The 21316-nt window shown below is 50.9% G+C and overlaps 1 protein-coding gene across 16 annotated transcripts in view; it reads right to left on the minus strand.

The window, feature by feature from the left end:
- MYO18A (myosin XVIIIA) overlaps positions 1-21316 on the minus strand; it is a 150165-nt gene that overhangs the window by 63080 nt on the left and 65769 nt on the right. For 11 of the 16 annotated variants that reach the window (XM_083587351.1, XM_083587359.1, XM_083587349.1 and 8 more), the window contains 9 exons: positions 20425-20488; positions 19175-19319; positions 15107-15280; positions 13170-13260; positions 10894-11086; positions 9295-9381; positions 3354-3495; positions 1783-1942; positions 344-530 (listed from right to left, as the gene is read on the minus strand). In XM_083587351.1, the coding sequence (XP_083443477.1) occupies positions 344-530; positions 1783-1942; positions 3354-3495; positions 9295-9381; positions 10894-11086; positions 13170-13260; positions 15107-15280; positions 19175-19319; positions 20425-20488 (1243 nt within the window). Of the gene's footprint in view, positions 1-343; positions 531-1782; positions 1943-3353; positions 3496-9294; positions 9382-10893; positions 11087-13169; positions 13261-15106; positions 15281-17184; positions 17197-19174; positions 19320-20424; positions 20489-21316 lie in introns of all 16 variants that reach the window. The other 5 variants (XM_083587350.1, XM_083587357.1, XM_083587352.1 and 2 more) reach the window with 2 other exon arrangements.

The following is a 21316-nucleotide window of genomic DNA, read 5'->3' on the forward strand; positions in this document are numbered from 1 at the left end:
CTCTAAGTAAGTAAATAAATGACAAGCACAAGTGCTTGCAAAGGCAGAGGAAAGGCCCTTTTGATCCTGCGCTAGGAAAGGGACATCTCCCCTGCCAATGCAGCTGCTGAGCCCCCTCCTAGGAACAGATGCTTCCATGGGGCTGGGCTGCCTCAAAACAAGCAGGCGGTCAGATACTGAGGCAAGCAGGCCCTGCAGGGAAGAAGTGATCCCCGCCAACCTCTCCCCAAAAGGCTCGTCTTCATTCTCTCAGCGTTTTCAAGGCCAGCCCAGTACTGGGCCACACTAAAAACCACGCCGTGCTTCCTTCTGGTCAGCCACAGGGCCAGCTACGGGGACTTACCACTTGCAGCTTGATCTGGATGCAGACTGACTTCTTCTTCACGGCTGCCATGCCCGTGGTGAAGGTCTTCCGCATGCTTGTGGCCCTGCGCAAAGCCAGCTGAGAGCCTCCTTCCAGGCCAGCGATGGACCCAGACAGCACCATTCCTGTTCCAGCTCGGCCTGCGAAGAGGCTGCTGATTATTTTCCTGAGGAAGCGGGAAGAAGAGGGAATCAGCACCACGGCCAGATGGAGGAGTGGGCGCAACAGCAGGAGCAGCTAGCAGCCCAACTCTCTTCAAGGCCGTTGGGATGAAGCTGTTTTGGGGGAGGGGACTCCGGGCTGCACCGATTCTCCTTCCAACCAGCAGAGGGAGCACTAGATAATCAGGGACACCCCCCCCCCCACTTCGGGTTAGGCGAGGAAAGGAAAGGGAAATAAGACCTTCTCTGGGGATAGAGAGGGGCAAGAGTAGCTTGGGGCCAGCATCTTCATGAAGATACCAGCATGGGGTTAAACACATACACAGACACGCGATGATGAATGAAACAAGCACTTCTTCTTAGACTGGGACAGACTCCCTACCTAAAACCCAGTCGCTGCCAGTCAGTGTGGACAATACTGAGCCAAACAGACCAAAGTAAATGATTCTGCAAAGGGCAGCTTCCTATACAGTGGTACCTCTGGATATGCACACCTCCGGTTGCATATCCTTCAGGATGTGAATGTGGCAAAGTATTTTTCTGAGTTTCACTGCACACGCATGTACAGAAGCGGTCTACCGCCATGCGCACATGCACAGAAGTGGTCCCTCCGGTTGCAGAAGCATCGGGATCTCCGGAACGGATCCCGTCCACAACCAGAGATACCACTGTATTCATCAGCATGACAACACCTTGCTTTATTTTTATGATAAGGCCAGAGCTCAGTGGCAGAGCCCCTGCACTGTAAGCGTAAGGTCCCAGGTTCAATCCAAGGCATCTCCAGGCAGAGCTGGCAGAGAGCCCTACCTGAAATTCAGGAGAGCTGCTGCCTAAACCTAACCCCTAACCCCAACTCTAACCGGTCAGGACAATACTGAACTAGATGGATCAAGTGCACTTTCCTATGTTCCTAAGAGGCACAGGCATACAGCATCCTGCTTCCCCAGTGGACAGGTGTGTTAAATAAAACAGGGGTTTGGCTTTGCCATAACTGCAACCCTTTCATACCTGATTTGGGGAGGAGAGAGAAAGCACTACTGTCTCATAACAAATGTAACTGATCTGTACAAAAGACTTTACAAGCTGAAAAATGAGACAATGCACATATTTTGTAAACCAAGAAAATCTTTAATAAAAACTATTATATTTTTTTAAGGGTGAGAGGAGGGAAGGAGGAAGGGAGAGGAGGGGTGACACAGAGAGAGCAAAGGAGAGAGAGAGAGAGAGAGGGGGGGGGATAATGTGCTTGCAACTTACTTCTGAGACTCCTGCAGGAGAGTCAAAGTGTTCTGGGATGCAGGATTCTGCCTGACATAGTTCAGCCAGCCAGTGGTGTCATATTCCACCCAGTTGGTACCATAGCTGTGCCCCAGGAAGAAGTGCCGTGGCCTACTGCTTCGGAGCAGCGGGTTGTGCCCTGCAAAGAGAGAAGGCAAGGCACAAACTGTCAAGCAGACTGCTCCTCACTCACATCTGGCCTGCTTGGGTATGCCCAAAATCAGACACTGCTGTAGGTCCAGGACTCAGAGAGGGCTCTACCCAACGCCCCGCACTAAATGTAGGCTTAAGGGCGCTTGCTTCAGACTAGGTGGTGGTGGTTGTTTTTTTGTGGGTGCCCTCTGCATTATTATTAATTTGATTTATTACCCACCCTTCACCCTAAGGTCCCAGGGTGGGGTGACTGTTAGGATATTTCCGTATCTACGGGAGATCGATGGATCGTCCGGAGGCGACGTGGAACCATGATGGACTCTGTCTCCCTGGCAATATCCCAACAGTGACAACAATTTACAACATGGCATGAAAACCAGTTTTAAAACAAACTGCAGGGCAATGTTGCAACAACAGGGCAGTGGTGGTGGATTTATACTGGGCTGTCTGCACATCATTCCTCTTTTGTTAGTTGTTCTGTGATGCTTCCCCAATGTGACGGCGTAATTGCTGCCTAGAGAGGCATTTGCACAACTACGGAGCATCAAAAGCTGACAATGAAAAATAAACCAGCACATTTGTGAATTAAAAGTTGCAGTATTTCAGCAGGAAGTTACAGGGCTGAAACAAAGCATTATGTCCATCCCAAAGCTTTCCAACTCTACAATTCTATGATTCACAGGAGCAAAGAGAATTATAAACGGGATGGCATAGTACTGCTTTGATGCCACCAGGAGCACAAATGACCATGAATGCATGATAAAAGGGGCATCTGGAGGGGCTCCAAAATAAAACAGGCAAATGGCCATGAGAAGGACTTTAAGCACCTAAGAAGAGCCTGCTGGGTCAGGCCAAGGGCCCGTCTAGTCCAGCCCCCTCTTCTCACAGGGGCCAATCAGTTGTCACAATGGGAAACCCACAAGCAGGACCTGAGCACAAGAGCCCTCTCCCCTCCTGTGGTTTCCAGCAACTGGGATTCAGAAGCATCACTGCCTCTAACTGTGGAGGCAGAGCAGAGCTATCCTGGCTAGCAGCCACTGAGAGCCTTCTCCTTCTCCATGAACTTGTCCCATCCTCTTCTAAAGCCATCTAGGTTGGTGGCCACCGATGCCTCCTGGTAGGAGCACGTTCCATAGTTCAACTAGGCAATGCATGAAGAAGGACTTTGTTTTACCTGTCCTGAATCTTCCTACTTTTGAAGGGGGGGTGCGGTGCTCATATGGAAGAAGGCATTTCCTGAGACAGTCGGCAGAATTTCACCCCTTTACAGCCCTTGTTTTAAATTATTTTTCATAGAATCATAACACTGTAGAATTGGAAGGGACTTCAAGGGTCATCTAGTCCAATCCCCAGCGATGCAGGAATCACAGCTAAGGCCAGCCCTCCTTGCGCCTTACCTTTCTTGTCTCCGTCCTGTGGGCCGTAGTAGGTGAACAGCCGCTCCAGCAAAGTGTCCTCGTTGCCTCCGGGCTGCAGCGACTCCTCCTCCAGCAACCACAGCAGGCCGCGGGCCTCGTCGGTCCGGGCCAGGGAGCGGACCTGCAGGTAGGAGCCGCCCAAGACCCCCCGCTGTGTTATTAGGGTCTGTAACCTCCACCAAGAAAGCTGGGTGTGGTAGGACAGGGAGGGAGGCAAGGGGGCGGGGAGCATCTTGCCCAAGAGGGGCTGCCCCATTCCTGGGGGCAGCACTGTGTACTGCTAGCCATGCGTGCGCACACACACACCCTGGGTATCCTCCTCCCCTTGCGTAAGCTGCACACATCGCCACAAGCCTGCCTGGGAAAGCCCAGCCCTAGGAGCAATGAAGTGGTGAAAGCCGGGGGCAGGCGGGGGCAGCCTTGCGCTCGGCTCCAGCTTTAAAAACAAATACTTTGCCCAGGAAGAATCAATACTTAATACCAGAGACAGGAGAAACACACATTGTCTAGTAAAATGTTCCCGCACAAGACGTTTACTCGGTAGAAATTCAATCTGGAGGCTTAAGCAGCAAAATTACTCGCCGCAACTCAGCGGGGAGCAATTGGAGGAGCAGCTGCTCTCAACACACACACACACACACACACACACACACACACACACAGGCTTCAGTGCTGCAGCAGCTGCCACCCTTGGTACCTGAAGTTGCCAAACTCAGGAGAAAAGGGGAAGGGCCATCACTTAGTGAGAGGGTACCCTGCTTGGCATGCAGGATCCCAGGTTCAACCCGTGATGGGTGGAAATGTCCCCCTGCCTGAAACCCTGGAGAGACATAGCAGATGCTACTGAGCTAGAAGGACTGGTGGTCTGATTGAGCATAAGGTAACGTCCTATGTTCGGGACGCAGGTGGCGCTGTGGGTTAAACCACAGAGCCTAGGGCTTGCCAATCAGAAGGTCGGTGGTTCGGATCCCCATGACGGGGTGAGCTCCCGTTGCTCAGTCCCTGCTCCTGCCAACCTAGGCACCTCAAAGTGCAAATAGGTACCGCTCCGGCGGGAAGGTAAACGGCGTTTCTGTGCGCTGCTCTGGTTCGCCAGAAGCGGCTTAGTCATGCTGGCCACATGACCCGGAAACTGTACGCCGGCTCCCTCGGCCAGTAAAGCGAGATGAGCGCCACAACCCCAGAGTCAGCCACGACTGGACCTAATGGTCAGGGGTCCCTTTACCATAAGAAGAGCCTGCTGAATCAGGCCAAACAGGGACCACCTGGTCCAGACCTTGTTCTCACAGGCCTCAAAGGGAAGCCTGCAAGCAGGACCCGGGCGCAAGAGCACTCTTCGCTCCTGTAGTTTCAACAATTGGTATTCAGAAGCATTGCTGTCTCCATTCATGGAGGCAGAGCATAGCCATCATGGCTAGTAGCCATTGATACCTTTCCCCTCCAAGAATTTGTGGAGTCCTCTTTCAAAGCCATCCAAGTCGGTGGCCATCACTGCCCCCGTAGCAGCAAGCAGCATAGCCTGACTACGTGCTGCACGAAGGACTTTCTCTTATCTGTCTATTTCAGTTCCTAAAGCAGAATCTAGATGGCAAAGCATCACATCCAAATTAAGAAAATCCATGCATTCTGATTTCGTTTTTAAGAAGGGGTGGGTGGGGAGAATCTTCGAACAGGAGCTGGCAGTGGCAATTCAGGACGGCCCTCCTGGGAATTGCAAGGCACAAGCGTGGAAATTTCTGAGCCAGGCATGGACCTCGGCATCCCAAGATGCTTTGGTTTTTAATTGAAAGGGGAGAGGCGGAGAGATCTCTCGCCTCCGTGGCTGATGAGTTAAGACTGGCGGGTGGAGGGAGGGAGGGAGAGAATGGGCAGTTCTTAGTGAAATCCCAGGTGCTGGCAGAGAAACCAGCAGAACTTTTGGTTTGAAGAGGCACAGAGTTGTCATGCTCTGCACTGCTTATATTCCACCCTTAAGAGAGGGAGGGAGAGAGCGGGAGAGAGTGCCTTAAAGCAGGAGTGGGCAGAGGAGAGATCAGGACCTACTGGTTTGTCTCTGGGCAATCTGCAGTAGCTCTCTCTCCCTTGCCGGCTCCTGGCCTATAAAACAGGATACTGTTCCTGAGCCAGGCTCATGAATCCCTTAGGAACATAGGAAGCTGATGTATACTGAGTCAGACCATTGGTCCATCCAGTTCACTACTGTCTACAATAATAATAACATCTGGCAATAACCTATTAAACATTAAAAGCTTCCCAAAACAGGACTGCCTTCAGATGTCTTCTAAAAGTTCGGTAGTCGTTTTTTTGACATCTGGTGGGAGGGTGTTCCACAGGTCGGGTGCCACTACTGAGAAGGCCCTCTGCCTGGTTCCCTGTAACTTGGCTTCTCACAGCGAGGGAACTGCCAGAAGGCCCTCGGCGCTGGACCTCAGTGGCAGAACGATGGTGGCTCTCCAAGGGTTTCAGAAAGGGGATATTCCCGGACCCAGCTAGAGATGACAAGGATTAAACCTGGGATCTGCTGCATGCAAAGCAGGAGCCTTGCCAGACACGCTGGCGTCCCTCCTCTAAAACGAAGTAAGATTAAGGGCTGACTGAAGTAGGAGCAGAGGAAGCTGCCTCCTACTGAGCCAGGCCACGGAGCCACCTTGCTTGGCTTTGTCTACAATGACTGGCAGCAACTCAGCCCTACCAGGAGATGCCACTGGGGATTGGACTGGACCCGGGTGCCTTTGACGAGGGACTGTGTGCAGCTCCACTGTCGAGTTTTATTGCTGCATGTTGGGCTCTTTCATCCCCGTCCACAGCAAGGAGAGGCCGCCCCTCTTCCAGACCGCCTCACGCTGATCTCTTTCAATTGCCAATATCACTGTTGCCGTTTTCAATAATTTTAGTGTTCAGTGATTTGCAAGTAGCAGGGTTTGTGTGTTTTCAACTTAACGATTTATTTGTTTTTTTAAAAAAACATTATCTCTCGAGCTTGCCAGGAGTGCTTAGGGACCAAGAATGGTAGGAAATCAATTTGGAAATAATAATAATAAGGATCTGAGCAGTGGGAGAAGGAAGGCGGGTCCGTGACCCCAGCCCTCCTGGGAGAGTCATGGTGGAGTGGTTTCAAAAGCAGCCCCACCTTTTGCAAGCGTGCGTGGAAAGCTCCTTTGTTTGCAAGTAACTCACGGGCAAGAGGATAAGTGAAGTGGGGGGACACATCCCTCCCGGCCTCCTAATGCGGCACAAACTGACGAAATTCATCAGCCGCACTGCTGTGTGCTAACAGGCCCCTCCATTAGGATGACAAGCAGCAGCAGGGACTTTCAAGCCTCGCCGCCTCCCCACTCCTTTATTGGCTCAGATGCAAACGGAAAAGGAAAATTATGGGCGCACGGGACAAACGGGAGAGCAACAGCGGCTTCCTTCGCTTCCGCTGCTCCCCGCCTAACAAAGCTCCCTCCTCAGGTTGCTGGAGAGGGAGGGAGACCCTGCAGAGCTGCAAGTCCCATTGCATTGTCTATGTTTTATTGTCGTAAGCTGCTTTGACATCTACATGGTGAAAAGCTGGGTACCAATTTCAAATAACACCCAAGCAACATTCGCAAGAGCCCATGAGGAGCCTGCTGGGTCAGGCCAAAGGGGGCCCATTGAGCCCCCAAACCCCATAAAATCTCTCTTCCATCCTAAAGGCCAGTGTGGGGCAAAGAAGACCAGTGACACCCTGACGCCAGGAGAGGGGGCTTCCAAAGCTCCGCAGGAGAGCAGCTGCAAAAGTCACCAGGTTCAAACACTGAGACGTCGCATTGAAAGGATCCAAGTAGAAGGCATTGGGGAGCTGCTGCCAGTCAAAGCAGACAATGCTGGGCTAGACTGACAGCCTGACCTTGCATAAGGCAGCTGCCCATGACCCCAAATCAGATGCCTCAGCAGCAGGTGTGCTTAACGCTGGAACAGTTCCGATCACATAAGGGGGGATGCTTCTCCACACCCTCTCAGTGAAAGCAGAGAGGCCCTCCCCTCATGGACCACTTGCTACACACACACAGCCATTCTCCTTAAATGTTTTTGCCCCACACCAAAGTTGCTTTCAGTCACAGGAGCTTGGCTGTTGAGAAATGTGCTTGGAGAGAGAAACTGCAGAGGGTAAGTGGAGAAGGGGGAGCAATGGGGTGGGTTCTGCACCTCTCACACCCATGCACCCATTCCACTGTGAAATCCATCCCCCCATGCGTGACGCCTGCGCTGCAACTCCCCAGCCCCCCTCTCTCTCACACAAACACACACAGCGAGTTCATAGCCCCCTTCATCCAGTCAGATCTGCCTAGATCAGAGCAAAGCCCTAACTAACCCTGACAGCCGTCTCCCTACCTGGAGCCAGCGCTTTCTCCTCGTTAGCGTTGGCTAATTGGAAGGATAAATGCTCTGCCAAGGTTGTAGCTCCCAGTCAGGAAGCCGGTTCCCTCAGTGGCAGCTGTCAGGCTAGGAGGTTTGAAATGCCCCCCACCCCCTTTCTCGCCCTCCCCGTCCTCCCCTCCCCAACATGCTCTGGGCACAGCACCCCTTGGCTAACAGCAGGGAAACCGAGGGCTTGGATCCATGCTGGGGAAGGCACTGAAGGGGTCCATGGAATGACCCGGTTGTCCCCACTGGGCAAAGCCTTGCAAGCAGACCTCTGGGGTCACCAGGAGTGAAGCACCCCAGAAGGTGACCAAAACCCACCTAGTCCGACTCCAGAAGCGGGACCAGCCACCTCAACCACCACTCCTGGTTGAAACCCAGAGAATGTGTGTATGCTGCAAGCTGCAAAGCTGCAGGGAAGGGTGTTATAGGAGAACAATGGCTCCAGAAGGCTTAAGTTAGGGGAGCCAAGATAACGGGTCAAGGTCTCAAGAAAGCTAGGCAGTGTCCCCATGCAGGAAATATGCAGGGTGAAAGGAAAGCTGGAGGGTTGTTGCCACCATGCCCAGCTCCTGGACGCCCTGGCTGCTTTCGTGCCCAGGAGGCAGGACTACAGGGCTTTGGTCTGACCCAGCAAGGCAAGGCTTGGTTTCTTTAGCCACAGGCTGCAAGGGATCCCATTGGAAGCCTCCAAACCAAGCAGCAGAAACCACCTGCATCCCACTGTCAAGCCAGTCAGACTGGCATGAGTTCCTTCCGGCCTTGAGGATAAGGAAATACATGGAATTCTGGGAACTGAAGTAAGAATGTAAGTGCAGCCTGGTGGATCAGGCTCATGCCCCATCAAGTCCAGTGTCCTGCTCTCACACTGGCCAACCAGGAGCCTGAAGGAAACCTGCAAGCGAGACCCAAGCCCCTGCGGCTTCCGGCAAGCGGCGTTCAGAAGCGTTTGCCTCCAAGTAGTTCAGTCCTCGCAGAGAAACAATTCCCAGCATCCTTTGCAAACTACAGTTTCCAGGATTCTTGCGACAGGGCGCTTTAAAACAGTGTGGAATGGATCTAAATCCTCTCGTCCGCACACTCACATGCTTCCATTTGTTTCTGCCCTGGGTTTCCCTGAAGCTGTGCCCAGACTGCCCAAGCCTTGCCTTTTACACACTCCAGGTCTGAGAGGCATGCTTGCAAGGGACATATCCCAGTCCAAAATTGAGCAAAAAAAGAGAAAGAGCCCTCTCTCTCGCGCGCGCACACACACTCCCTGGCTGGCTGTGTTATGAGAGAGAGGAAGCCTCTGTGGCTCAGACTGCAGGCAAGACGTTGTCTTGAACCCCACCACCTGCATGCATCCGCCCCGCCCAGCAGCATCACAAAAAAGAACCACCTGCAGCCAAGCAGCTGCCCTGTTTGAGGGCAGGCAAAGGACCAGATGCAGGGAGAGGGGGCAGGAGGAGGGATGGAGCAGGAACGGGCAGCGGCGGCAGCGGCAGGAGTGGCAGCCATCCCCCGTGAAGAGCCCTCACATGCAGCTTACCAGTGCCTGGTGGGACGCTTGGTCTACTGTGGCTATAGACCCAGATGTATTAGGCTCTAAGGCATCTAAGGAAAGGTCTATGTTTTCCTAGAGAAGGACGGACAGAGGAGGCGTGATTAGTGGCCCGTGGGGCTACAGATTACAGTTAAAAAGGCAATCAGAGACAGAGAAAGAAAGAGAGGAGGGGACGGGTTTGTTGATATGGAGAGAAGTGGTCAGTGCATTAGTTGGAACAGAATCTATGGGGGCAAAGTCACACACACAGCAGGGGGTTCCCTGGATAGCCCTGTGGTGTGTGGACACCACCCCTTCTCCCATCCCCACCAAATCCTGTTGCCTAAAGAGCTTGTGCCAGACTGGCAATCCATGCACTGCAAGGGAGAAGAAATCTCCTTGTGTGTTGGAGGAGGGGGTTGTCAATATCGCCACCGCCCCCCCTGCCACCCACCCTGTGCGCAATGCAGGGCTTGTCCAGCAGCAACAGCACCTGGAATCCTGCATTAATGTTTTTAAACAATTAAATTAAAAGGAAGTTCCTGGTTCTGAAGGACAGCCAAGAGAAACTTTGAGAGACATCAACCCTGATCTCACCACCATCACCAACCCCAAGCCATCCCACTCAAACAAACTCCAGATTTAATCCAGGTGTCTGAAAGGACAGCTCAGGGGCTCAGAATAACAAAAACAAACAAACCCCAAAACAGTTTGGTTTTGCCTCTGTAAAAAAAAAAGGTCATGGTCAGACTGCAATATTTCCTGGATTCCTGGGTCTCAGAAATGCAACTGGCTAGTCTCCCCTGCAGGGTGGCATTTCTGATTTTGGCCACTCCTTGTGCTGTGCTAGCTGTTCTCTTGCAGTGCACAAATTTGGGAGAACGGCTGCGTCCGGCACCCCAAGCATGATAGTGGCAATGTCACCACAGAAGAGATGGGTGCAGGGTTAAGGTTTTGCAGCCAGATGCAGAAAGCATTCTACTGCGTTAATGCAGGCCAAAGGTTTAAGGAAACGTGTGGGGAAACTTTGGCCCTCCAGAGGCTGCTGAACCACAGCTCCCATCACCCCTTGCTGGAGCTGATGGGAGTTGTAGTTCAACTACACCTGGAGTGCCACAGGCTTCCCACACCCGGTTAAGGGGACGGGAGAGGAGTCGCAGTATCATAAAATTCTAGAGTTGGGTGGGAACTCCCCCACTCCAAGAAATCATCTTATCCAACCCCCTGCAATGCAGCAGTCACAGCTAAAGAATTTCTGACAGATGGCCATCCGACCTCAAGGGGGCAAGAGGGAGAGAGGGAGGCAACTCATGAAAACCCCTGCTCCTAGGAGGTGGCAGGTGCTACTGATTAGGGTTAATAAGAGGGGGGATCTAAAATGAGCCTCCTCCCTCGCTGGTTTCAATCAGCAGCTGAATTAGGGTCTCAATTAGAAAGTGGTGCAGAAAAGGGATTAAGGCAGATGATAGACGGGGGGGTATCTTGGCACAGTACCTGGGCGCCCCACCCTTTCCACCTGGGAACTGACTCAGGCACTGCCTGCTGCTTGAGCGTTAGGGACTGGGGTGGGAGCTATGAGCCCCTTTCCCCCAAACCAGACGATACCTCCTTGTATCTCTCCAGCTCCTGCACGAAAGTGCGCTCGTGGAAGAGGGTCTGCAGCCGCTCCTGGGCATAGTTGTGGCACAGCTCTTCGAACGTGGCCCCACGGCTCTGGCCAGCCATCTCGGGGTTCTGGAAGCCGGGGGTGTCCACAATCATCATGGAACACAAGGACCGCTGGCTGGACTTGAGGGCCCTCAGCAGATAAAGGAGGAAACGTGGGATTAGAGGATTCTTTTTCCTGCAGGGTGGAGAGGGCTTTAAGCCCCCAAGTATTAAAAATGCAGGGGTTAGCACTGGTCTCCACAGCCCTGGACTGGCCAGCAGTATGGCTGCAAATGTGCCATACATTTAAAGCACTGGCCTGATGCAGAAGGGCTCTTAACAGATTAGCCCCAGAGAAAGAAGTGCTCCTTTCCAGAGACTCCTAATTCAGTCTTTGCTTCTCCATATGCAGCTGTGACCTCTGCTGCCTTGCCGAAAAAAGGAAGCCACCCCAATTCCGTGATTTCTGGGGTTGCTTAGAGATCTGCCCTGGTTGCTGATCTGCTACCGTGCCAAAAGTTCAAAGTGCTGCTATTAGTATATAAAACCCATAACTGGGGACCAGTTTACCCTGCTTCGATCAGCGAAACTATCACTGCTACAGGTGCCAGACAATACCTGTTCTGCATTTTTAAGAACCCAATTGCAGCACCTACACTTTGCAATTCCCTGCCTATCGATATCAAGTAAGTGCCTTCGCTGTACTCTTTGCAGTGCCTGCTAAGAACATTCCTGTTTTGCCAAGCCTGTCCAGGTGCTCAGAAAGGTAATGTGCATTTTAACCTGTTTTAGTATTTTAACTTTCTGTATGCCTTCCAACTATCGTTTATGAAAGGGATGGATGGATGACCCTTTGAGTCTCTTCCAACTCTACAATTCCAGGATTCAACTTGGTGGCCACGTAATGCTGGCTACCTGGGCAGCCCAAGGAACAGGGAGCCCTGCTGCCCTCGGCTCTGCAGAAGCAGCCTTGCAAAGCAGGGATGGAGAAGCTCTGTTAGATGGGGGGGAAAGCTTTTCCTCTCCTCGTTAGCTCAGCTAATGCACTTGAGGTCTGAAAAGGTCGGGCGCATTGATGGAGCTTGCTAAGGATTAGCCAACAGGAGGGGGAAAGAAAGAGGAGGAGGAGGAGGAGGGCTTTTTAACTTGGGTGAAGCCAGGGATGGGTGAATCTGGCCACTTTGGTTTATCCTTTTTTTTACAGCCTAATGTTCTGTTCTCCACATTGGTTTGCAATTTATTTAAGGACCCCATGAAAAGTCATCAAGCATTTTAGTGCAGGTTTCTCCTAACACACACATTTCTGTATGCAGCTTCCCTTAACGTTCATGCTTTTGCAAAGCCATGTCCCCTCATGTAATGTGTTTTTGCATGGTGTTTTCACTTACATATGCATTTTTTACTTTTTTTATTTCACAACATTTATATGCCGCTTGACGGTAAAGGGGAAAAAAAATATATCAAAACCATTTACAAAAACAATAAAACTGTCTGTTAAAAATAGTTTAAAACAACTATTTAAAACTGTTAAAAAATAAATAAACCAACTATAAGCTAAAAACCAGATGACATGACAACATAGACTGGACAGGCATTGTGAAAACGAAAATGTTTAAAGCAGGTACTAGTGGGCATTGGGAAGGCCCTCAGTCCTTGCAACTGTTTCATCAGGACAAGACCTCCTAGAAAGACCACTAGGCCTGAGCTGTGGCTTCTTTTCTTGAATAAACATTTAACTGCTCTGGCCTCGAGTGATTTATTGCTTTTGTTGCTGACCTATGCCTGGCTCAAGCCCTGACAACTGGCCCCAAGCTAGCATGTGCATTTTTGTACACAAAGGAACACAGGAAGCTGCTTTCCACTGTATCCTCTGGTTTCTCTGCAGGAAGCTGCCTGAAACTGAGTCAGACCATGAGTCCATCTAACTCAGTATTGTCTACACTGACTGGCAGCAGCTCTCCAAGGTTTTAGGCAAGGATCTTTCCCAGCTCCATCTGGAGATGTTACTAGGGACAGAGCCTGGGACTTTCTGCATGCAAGGCAGGTAGGTGGCCTCCCACGGAGCCAGAATTTGCACTGCAAAGCCTGGGGAATGGCTATGTTTCAAAATATGGCTGCATTCTGATCCACGCATAGATTTGGAAGGTGCAGGTTTGCTGGGTCCGCCTCTGAAAGCAAGCTGAATCCTCTGCCTCCCCCATCTCTAGAAAGACCCACCGCTGGCACTTCCATACCTGTTGAGGAGTGAGATGAGCAGCGTGAAGAGTTCAGAGTACAGGCCTGAGGCGAGGGCCTCCAAGCACTCCAGAGCAGTTGTCTTTGGGCCTGGGGGAGCGAGAGACAAGAGAGACCACCAGTGAGGAGGAAAGGATAAAATGATGCATGATACAGAGAAAGGGGATAGAAAAAAGCTTTTCTTTCTTTCTTTCTTTCTTTGTCTCTCTCTCTCATATAACACTAGAACTCAGGGAGTGGTCATTTTACGATATTATGGCAGTGGACAAAGCTGTTATTGTAACTTTTGAATAATTGTTTATTAATTTTTTAAAAAATACACACTAGAACTCGTTCAATGAAGCTGAATGCTGGAAAATTCAGGGCAGCTAAAAGAAAGGACTTATTTTGAACTACAGAACTCCTTGCCAAATGAGACAGCAATGGCCCACAAGATAAATGGCTTTAAAAGAGGATGAGACAAAATCATAGAGGAGAATAAGGCCGCCAATAAGGCTAAGCTTGACGGCTATGTTCTCTCTCCACTGTCTCCAGCAATACACCTCTGAATGCCAGTTGCAGGAGGGGCAGTGTGGCTCTTGCGCTCCAGCCCTGCTTTTACAGGTTTCCCTCTGGGGCACCTGACCAACCACTCTGAGAACAGGAGGCTGGACTAGAGGGGCCACTGGCCTCATCCAGCAACCAGGCTCTGCTCATGTTCTTTTGTTTTTAATTCATCCCCCCCAAAACAATACCTTGTGTGATAAGTGAAAATGGGGGTACATGCATTTTTTTAAAAGCCCAGAATATTTTTTTTGTGTTGGGATTTCTACACACAGAGATGATTCCATGCAATTAGATGTGGGTTGGGATTTTTTATTTTTATTTTTTTAAGTATCTATTCATTTAAACATGCTATCCAATCCTAAATGTAGTGCCATTTGGAGAAAGTGATCTTTGGAGTTTAAAAGCAATATATCCAGAAATTTATTCCTCAATCCTCTGCTACCATTGTGACATAATAATGGATAGATTATAATTATGATTGTCATTTGGACCTGACCTCTGTTTATTAAAAGCACATTTAAAAATCCTTTGATGTGTGCCTACCCCAATCAACAAAACCCTTTTAAAATGCCTCTCTTTCATCATTTTTGGGATGTTGTACTTTTCTGTGCCACTGTTACATAGAAGGAAATTCATTAGAAGAAGAAAGTGTGGGTTGCATAGATGAAAATTTATTAAAACAAGAGAGTGTGTGTTGTATCCAATGTTGATTAGAGCAGACCCATTGAATCCAGTGGAATGAGTGGGTAAGACCAACCGTGGGTCCAACGGCCAAGCAGGTGATTTCTGCACATGCTATAATTGAAAATGGGGGAAGGGAGGCAGGTGGGGCTCATCCACCTGGAAAGGTAGCCCATCTAGGAGAAGGAAAACTCTGATCCTAAACCTCCGCTGCCTTGCAGGATATCCTTGAGAGAAGAAAAGGCTAAGGAGTAAACCCTGCACGGATCCAGAGTGAAGTCCCTAATACAGTTGGATGGCCTCCTTCCAGCAACTCCTGGAGTTGATGGCAATGTCTTGCTCTGCTTTCCTTTGAACCACACCAGTGACACTGAGGAGGGGTCTTGTTGTCTGGGCAGCCCAGAACCTCCATACAGCCCTGGGGAGGTCACTTGGGGGCTGCAAACAATGCAGGAGGCCGCAGTTACGAGTTCCCGGTCTCTGCAGCCACAGCAGGCGCTGTGATTCTCCAGCGGTTTGATTTCACCCCTGAAGGCACACACTTCCATTGTCTATCAAGACAGATGGATGCCAAGAGCAACAGACCCATTGAAATTAATGGATGTGGCTAACATTTGTGTGTGCGTGCACATATATAAGGGACAGGAAGGACCGATGGCCCCGCCTTGCTCTACTTCTGAGGCTTCTGACCCTTGCAGGTTCTACTTACCTGAGCCATCTGCCAAGGCAGCTTCCTCCGGCCCCTGGCGGAAGGAGGTGGATCTCTGCAGGGTCCCTTTGGGCTGATGCTTGAAGATGGATGAGGACAGCTCTTCCAGCGTGCAGCCCAGCAGGTAGGCTGCTTTCTGGGCCCACTCATGGCGAGCAAACTGCTTCCTTCCAGCTGAAAAGAGAGGAGAGGGAGAGAGAGAGAGAGAGAGAGAGAGAGAGAGAGAGAGAGAGAGCGCATCAGGTCTGAGTCAAGAGAAGCGAAGAGGCTCCCTTGTGCTGGCCCGATGGGGGTGGGGAAGAGGAGACATTTCTGGAAAGGACCCAAGGGCTCCGCACCATATGCAAGTCAGCACTCATCCTTCCCCTTGTCAACAGAGAGCTCCAGGCCTCACTCACAATGTGGAAGGAGGAGCCCAGGAGTGGAGGGGAGAGGAGGGGCCTACCAGGGACAACACAAGCATCTGATTCTCCACACATGAACAGTGGAAAAGGAATAAAATTCATTAGGTGAGGGATCACGCTTTATCAGGGTTCGGCATGGCATGACCCACTGCTTGGCCTTGTCATCGTTCACATTGTACAGAATTAAAAAGCAAGACATTGCTGGGGAAGGGAGGGGGCGAAAGAAATGTGAGGGGGCAAAGAGAGAGAGACATAATGAAAATGTATTTAGGAGCCTGATGAGGGGAGATTGGAGGTCAACAGCTTAATGCTTCTTGCCAGGCTAAGCATGGCAATGAGCCATTGCAGGAGGGGCTGTAGGCTGCCAGGGAAGAAGGGGCTGTGGAGAGAATAGCAGAAAGGCAGCCCTCTCTCCGCCTTGCCAGAACTGGGGGGTGGGAAGTGGGGGAACAACCAGAAACATCACCTGCTGGTGACAGCCACCCAGCTGTCCACCTGCCCATCAAGAAACATAGCTGTGGCAGAGGGTGGTAGAGGATCTGCCTTGCCAGCAGAAGTTTCCCGGTTCAACCCTCAGTGGCATATCCTGGCAAGGTTAGGAGGGATACTCTGCCTGAAACCCTGGAGAGCCATTGCTGCCAGTCAGTGCAGACGATACTGAACCAGATGGACTCAGTGTAAGGCAGCTTCCTGCATTCCTAACAGTAAGTGAAGCCATCCCACTCTTAACAGTGGGCCTTCCTGGGGCCACAGAGGAAGGGGCACATCTTCAAAGGTTTCAGTTGGGGTGGGGGATGCCCACCCATAGATATCCAGGGGGGGGATTATTTCTCCTTTGCACAGGGTGTCACGAAGGACCAGGTGCTGCTCAGAAGTTAGAAGGTGAGGCTGTGCAGGACAGGCCTGGTCCAGCACATTTCGATGCAAAGCAGAAGGGACAGAAGACAATACAAGTTTTTTCGGGGGGGGGGTGTCAATGATAGCCACACGCAGAGGTCCACAGTAAATTATGCCAAGCATTCAAGTTTCTAGACCCTCCCGTGCAAAACTGCTTCACACGTGACGTGGGGAAGGGAGGGAGGGGCACTGTAGCTGGTTTGAGGTGAAGATGGGAAGGGCTGACCACCAGCTCCATGATGCATGCAGCCCCTAGGGCATGTGCAGGCAGGTCTGGGGAAGGCTGCCTGCCTGAAACCCTGGAGCGCTGCTGCCAGTCAGTGCAGGCAATATCAAGCTAAGTGAGACACCTAGCAATCTGATTCGGTATGGGGCAGCTTCTTGGGCAGAGCACCTGTTTCATTCCCCAATGGTAGGGCTGGAAAAGACCCCCTGCCAGTCTGTGTAGAGAGCGCTGAACTGCATGCACTAATGCAATTAGTCCCTCTATAAAGCAGCTTCCTATGTACAGACAGCCCACCCACCCCCTGCCCCCATGACCATCGCACAGAGGAAGAGAGTGAACTCCCAGGGCCACTCTGGCGGCCCACCTCTAAGGAGGATCAGGGACAGCGAGCTCGCCATGGGGAGGTGGTAAACGGAACTGAGCTAACCAGCCCTGTGCACCAGAAGGCACCAAACATGGGCATGGAGGAATGTGGGTGGAGGGGGATGAGGAAGAGAAAGGGCAGAGGGGAGGTGGATTTCATGGGGGGGCGCAAGGAAAGGGGGCTTTACCTTCATCGCCGTCTGCATTGCAAAGGGAGCAGCATGCACCATGCAAACACAAAGAGAGGGGAGTTAGAACACAGCTTTGACATAAAAAGGTTCCTGCAGAGACATGAGGTGCAACAAAGGCAGGTGAGGCACACACACACACACACACACACACACACACACTTTCATGAGACAAAAAAAACCCATCCCAAAGTTGTGGAGTTAAAGATAATTGCAGAAGGGGTCCAAGATTTCTGGGTTGCATACCACCAGCTAGATGGGAAGGAGCACAGCTCCAGGTGTCAGTGGAGTGGAGGCAGGACTGGGGAAGGGACATGGTTCAGGGGTATAGAGCAGCTGCTTCGCATGCAGAAGGTTTCAGGTTCAATCCCCCAATGGCATCTCTTTTAAACCCTGGGGAGCCACTGCTGCCAGACAGTGCAGACAATACTCAGCCAGCCTGACTCAGTAGAAGGCAGCTTCCTATGTTCCTAAGGGAGCAAACCTCTCTCATGGATACAGAATCTGCTTGGCATGCAGAAGGTTGAGGGTTCGATCCCCAACATCTCCAGGTAGGGTGGGAGACACTCCCTGCCTGAAAAGCTGGAGAGCTGCTGTCAGTCAAAAATTTTGGTAGACGGAGAACAGGACAGCTTCCTATGTTACAGAGCAAGGGCCTAAGACCTGCTCAGGATTTTAATATAACAAGGAAAGGTTGAAAAAGAAAAATTGGCCACAGTTCCTTCCTAATGCCATGTGACAAGCAGAGGCTCTCGCTGCCGCTGAGGGATAATCACAGGTGATCTAAAACTCAGGGATGAGATGTGGGCTGCCCGCCACCGCCATGGCAACCCTGCCTGAAAGACGGGGCTACATCTAAAGCAGAGATGCTGACAGCTCCAAGCAACCGACTCTCATCGCTCAGGGAATAGATTAAATCACAAACACACACCCAAAGCACAGGTGTTAGCTGCAAGCCAGCCGCTGCAAAACACTAGACACACACACACACAAACACACACACACACACACACACATTGCCCAAAGTGCACAAGGCAGTAGCTGTAGCGCTGAGCCCTGTGATGGACTGCCCTCTCCTGGTTATGTCTGAGTGTGACTGCAGAAAACATGAGGTACCAATTTCTGTTTCCAGAGCAGCGGGGCAGACTTGGAGGCACTGAATCCAAATGAACCCTCTCTTCTTTGGGGTTGATGTGTGGTAGGGAGGGGGATAATCCATGCAGTTCTGCACTTTTACAGATGGTGCAGGCCAGCGCTTGTGATGTTGCAAAGGAATTTCCCAGCCACCCACTTTCAGAGCAGTTATCAACTGGAAGACAGACCAGCTCTGTCTGGTTGCTCCGCTCCCTCAACTATTAGCTGTCAAGCAGCAATTCCTGCAATGGAGGTCAGAGGGTCAGAGAAGGAGCAAGGTCCGGTCCAGCAACTCTGGGGACAGCCTGGCTTCACTTGGCTCCTCCTCCTCTGTCTGAAGCTCTTCCATTCAAACTTCATCCTGCCTGTTCTTCATTTTGACGTCAGGTGATTGACAAGTGGGTCGTCCTGCCCACCTGTCAAAGGGGTGAGGGGAGAGACTGCAGAAAGCAGGATTGCTTCAATGATGTGCAGGGAGAGTTCAATCCTTTCTGCAGCTGTGTCTCTACCCACTCCACGTCTGAGATCGCATATTGTTCAGCCATGAAGGCATGGGCCATTCACTATCAGCCTAACAGGGCTGTCGTGAGGATAAAATGGAGAGGTGGAGAAGAGTGGGGACAACCTTGAGCTCCTTGGAGGAAAAGGTGGGATATAAATGCGGTATTGATAATCAAATAAATGTTGATTTGGTAAGGAATCAATCATAGGGGTCCAAGGAGGCTCATGTCTGGCCGAGAGGGGGCGAAGGTTTCCCATCCCTGTGTCCTAAAGGGAACCCCAAGCCCAATTCAGCAGCAACGAAGCCACTCCCAGCACCCAAGCAAGGCAGCTCTTGACAAGCTTGGCCCATTACCTTTGGTGGCTCCTGCAGCCCCCAAGTGATAAACGGCCCCCAGGACAAGCCAGAAGGCTTTCTGCTCATCACTGGAGATGCCCATCACTTTCATGGCTGCCTGGAGCTTGCTGAACTGCTGGGCGGCCTTCTGCTTCTCCTCCGGCTGCAGCCAACAGGAAATAAATAAAAGAAAATACACAGTCAATTGGCCTGCACTAAAAAAAAAATGAGGAGCCTGTTTATAATTGCTCAGTAAATGGCATCTGCAGTAGGGCCACGTGGGGTCATTTCCTGTGCTGGCTTAGGTGGCACAACGGCCAAGATCCACAGGCCCACGGGTGGCCTGCTCAGGGCACTAGTACACACATGCTCCTGCCTCTTATGGTGAGAGAGTGAGCAGGGAAGCAAGAACAGGGACCCCACACAGCTTTTAATTAAAAATCTGCATGCAAGTCCTCAGGAACAAGGGTAAAAGCTCTTGGTGGTAGGTGACTTTTCCGCTTTGTCCCGCAAAGCTAGTCAACCAGAGCTTTCACACAGCAGGATTGTTTTTATTTAACAAAATTTATGTACCGCTTACTGGAAGGAAATGCCTCCAAGCAGCTTACAATGAACAGTCGCTGAAGATACCAATAAAAGGCAATCCACAGAAAGATAAAAGAAAACCAGTCATTATAAAACACTTATACTTGCTAAAATCACATCATCGAGATTACATGCTAAAATTAAAGGCCTCAGCAGGCTTGCTGGGAACAATGAAGCTTTTAGCAGGCGCTGAAAACAGTACAGTGCAGAGATCTAAAGTGTTGGGGCCGCCATGCTAAAAGACTGATTTCTTGCAAGGGCAGAATGAACATAATGTGACACTCAGAGCAATGTCAGCCCCACAGATCAAAGCAGTCAGAAGAGGGCACATATGGGAGGAGGTGATCTTTCAAGCAAAGTGGTCGCAAAGCATTGAGGGCTTTGCATACTAACAACAATACTGTGAGCCTCTCCCAGTCACTAGCCAGCAACCCGTGCAGACCTCTGATCGCCTCAGCGGCCCAACCGCCCATCAAGAAAGAGGAGAGGAGACATAGCTCAGTGGTAGAGCATCTGTCTTGCAAGAAGAAGGTCCCAAGCTCAATCCCCAACGGCCTCCAGGTAGGGCTGCGAGAGACTCCTGCCTGAAATCCCAGAGAGTCGTTGCTGCCAGTCAATGTAGACAATATTTAGCCAGATGGTCTGACTCTAGCTCCACCCCTTCTACGACTGAGCCACCTTACCTTTGACAGGGGTACAATCCCAAAGACGTTGTTTTCTGCCAAGTGGTTGAAATGAAGCTCCGTCCTGGGGGTGGAGGGGAAGAGGACAGAGTCAAGAGAGGGTGCTGGAGGCAGCATCCCAATTCAGAAAGGCCCACTTTGCCCTCCCCCCAGCCCAGCCCCTGCACTAAAACAGGGGTTGCCTTGGTTTGCAGGAGCCCTGTGGATTTTGATTTATGTTCAGCTGCCTCCACAGGATGCTTAGAAATTGAAATGATTTGCACATTATTACCGCAGCCAATAACTACAAGATTATCAGGCCCATGTTTTATCACAAAACATCCAAGACCTAAAGGGTCTGAATTGTCCTCGTTTTTCTTTTCTTATGTGATGTTGTAGTTTTTGCACATAAATAAAAATCTTTTTAAAGCAAAAACAAAGGCTACGCTTGCCAGAAGCAGACAGAATTCCTAAAACCACTCAGGACATCAAGGCCCATGGTCTGCACTGTCCTGCCCCCTCACTTCAGGGCTGGCTGGGCTACGGTTAATCAGTGGGGAGAGACCTTCCTTCCTTATATGCACAGAGGCATTTGAATATATCCAAAACAGATCTGAAGAGGCTGACAAACCCTCCCAAGGCAGAGCTGTGAGACTTGTCTCACCACAAAGGACATTTTCATGACAATTTTGGACAGTGGGAAAGCAACATAGGAGGAGGCCGGACACACATAAGAAGAGCCCACTGGATCAAGTCAATGACCCACCTAGTCCAGCATCTTCTTCTTACAGTGAACAACCAGATACCTGTGGGAAATCTGCAAGCAAGACTCGAGTACAAGAGCCCTCTCCCCTCCAGTGGCATCCAGCAACTGGTATTCAGAAGCATTGCTGGCCTCCAGTTCCCAAGGCAA

Source organism: Podarcis filfolensis (assembly GCF_964270895.1).
Source record: "Podarcis filfolensis genome assembly, chromosome: 15".
Classification (NCBI taxonomy): Eukaryota; Metazoa; Chordata; class Lepidosauria; order Squamata; family Lacertidae; genus Podarcis; species Podarcis filfolensis.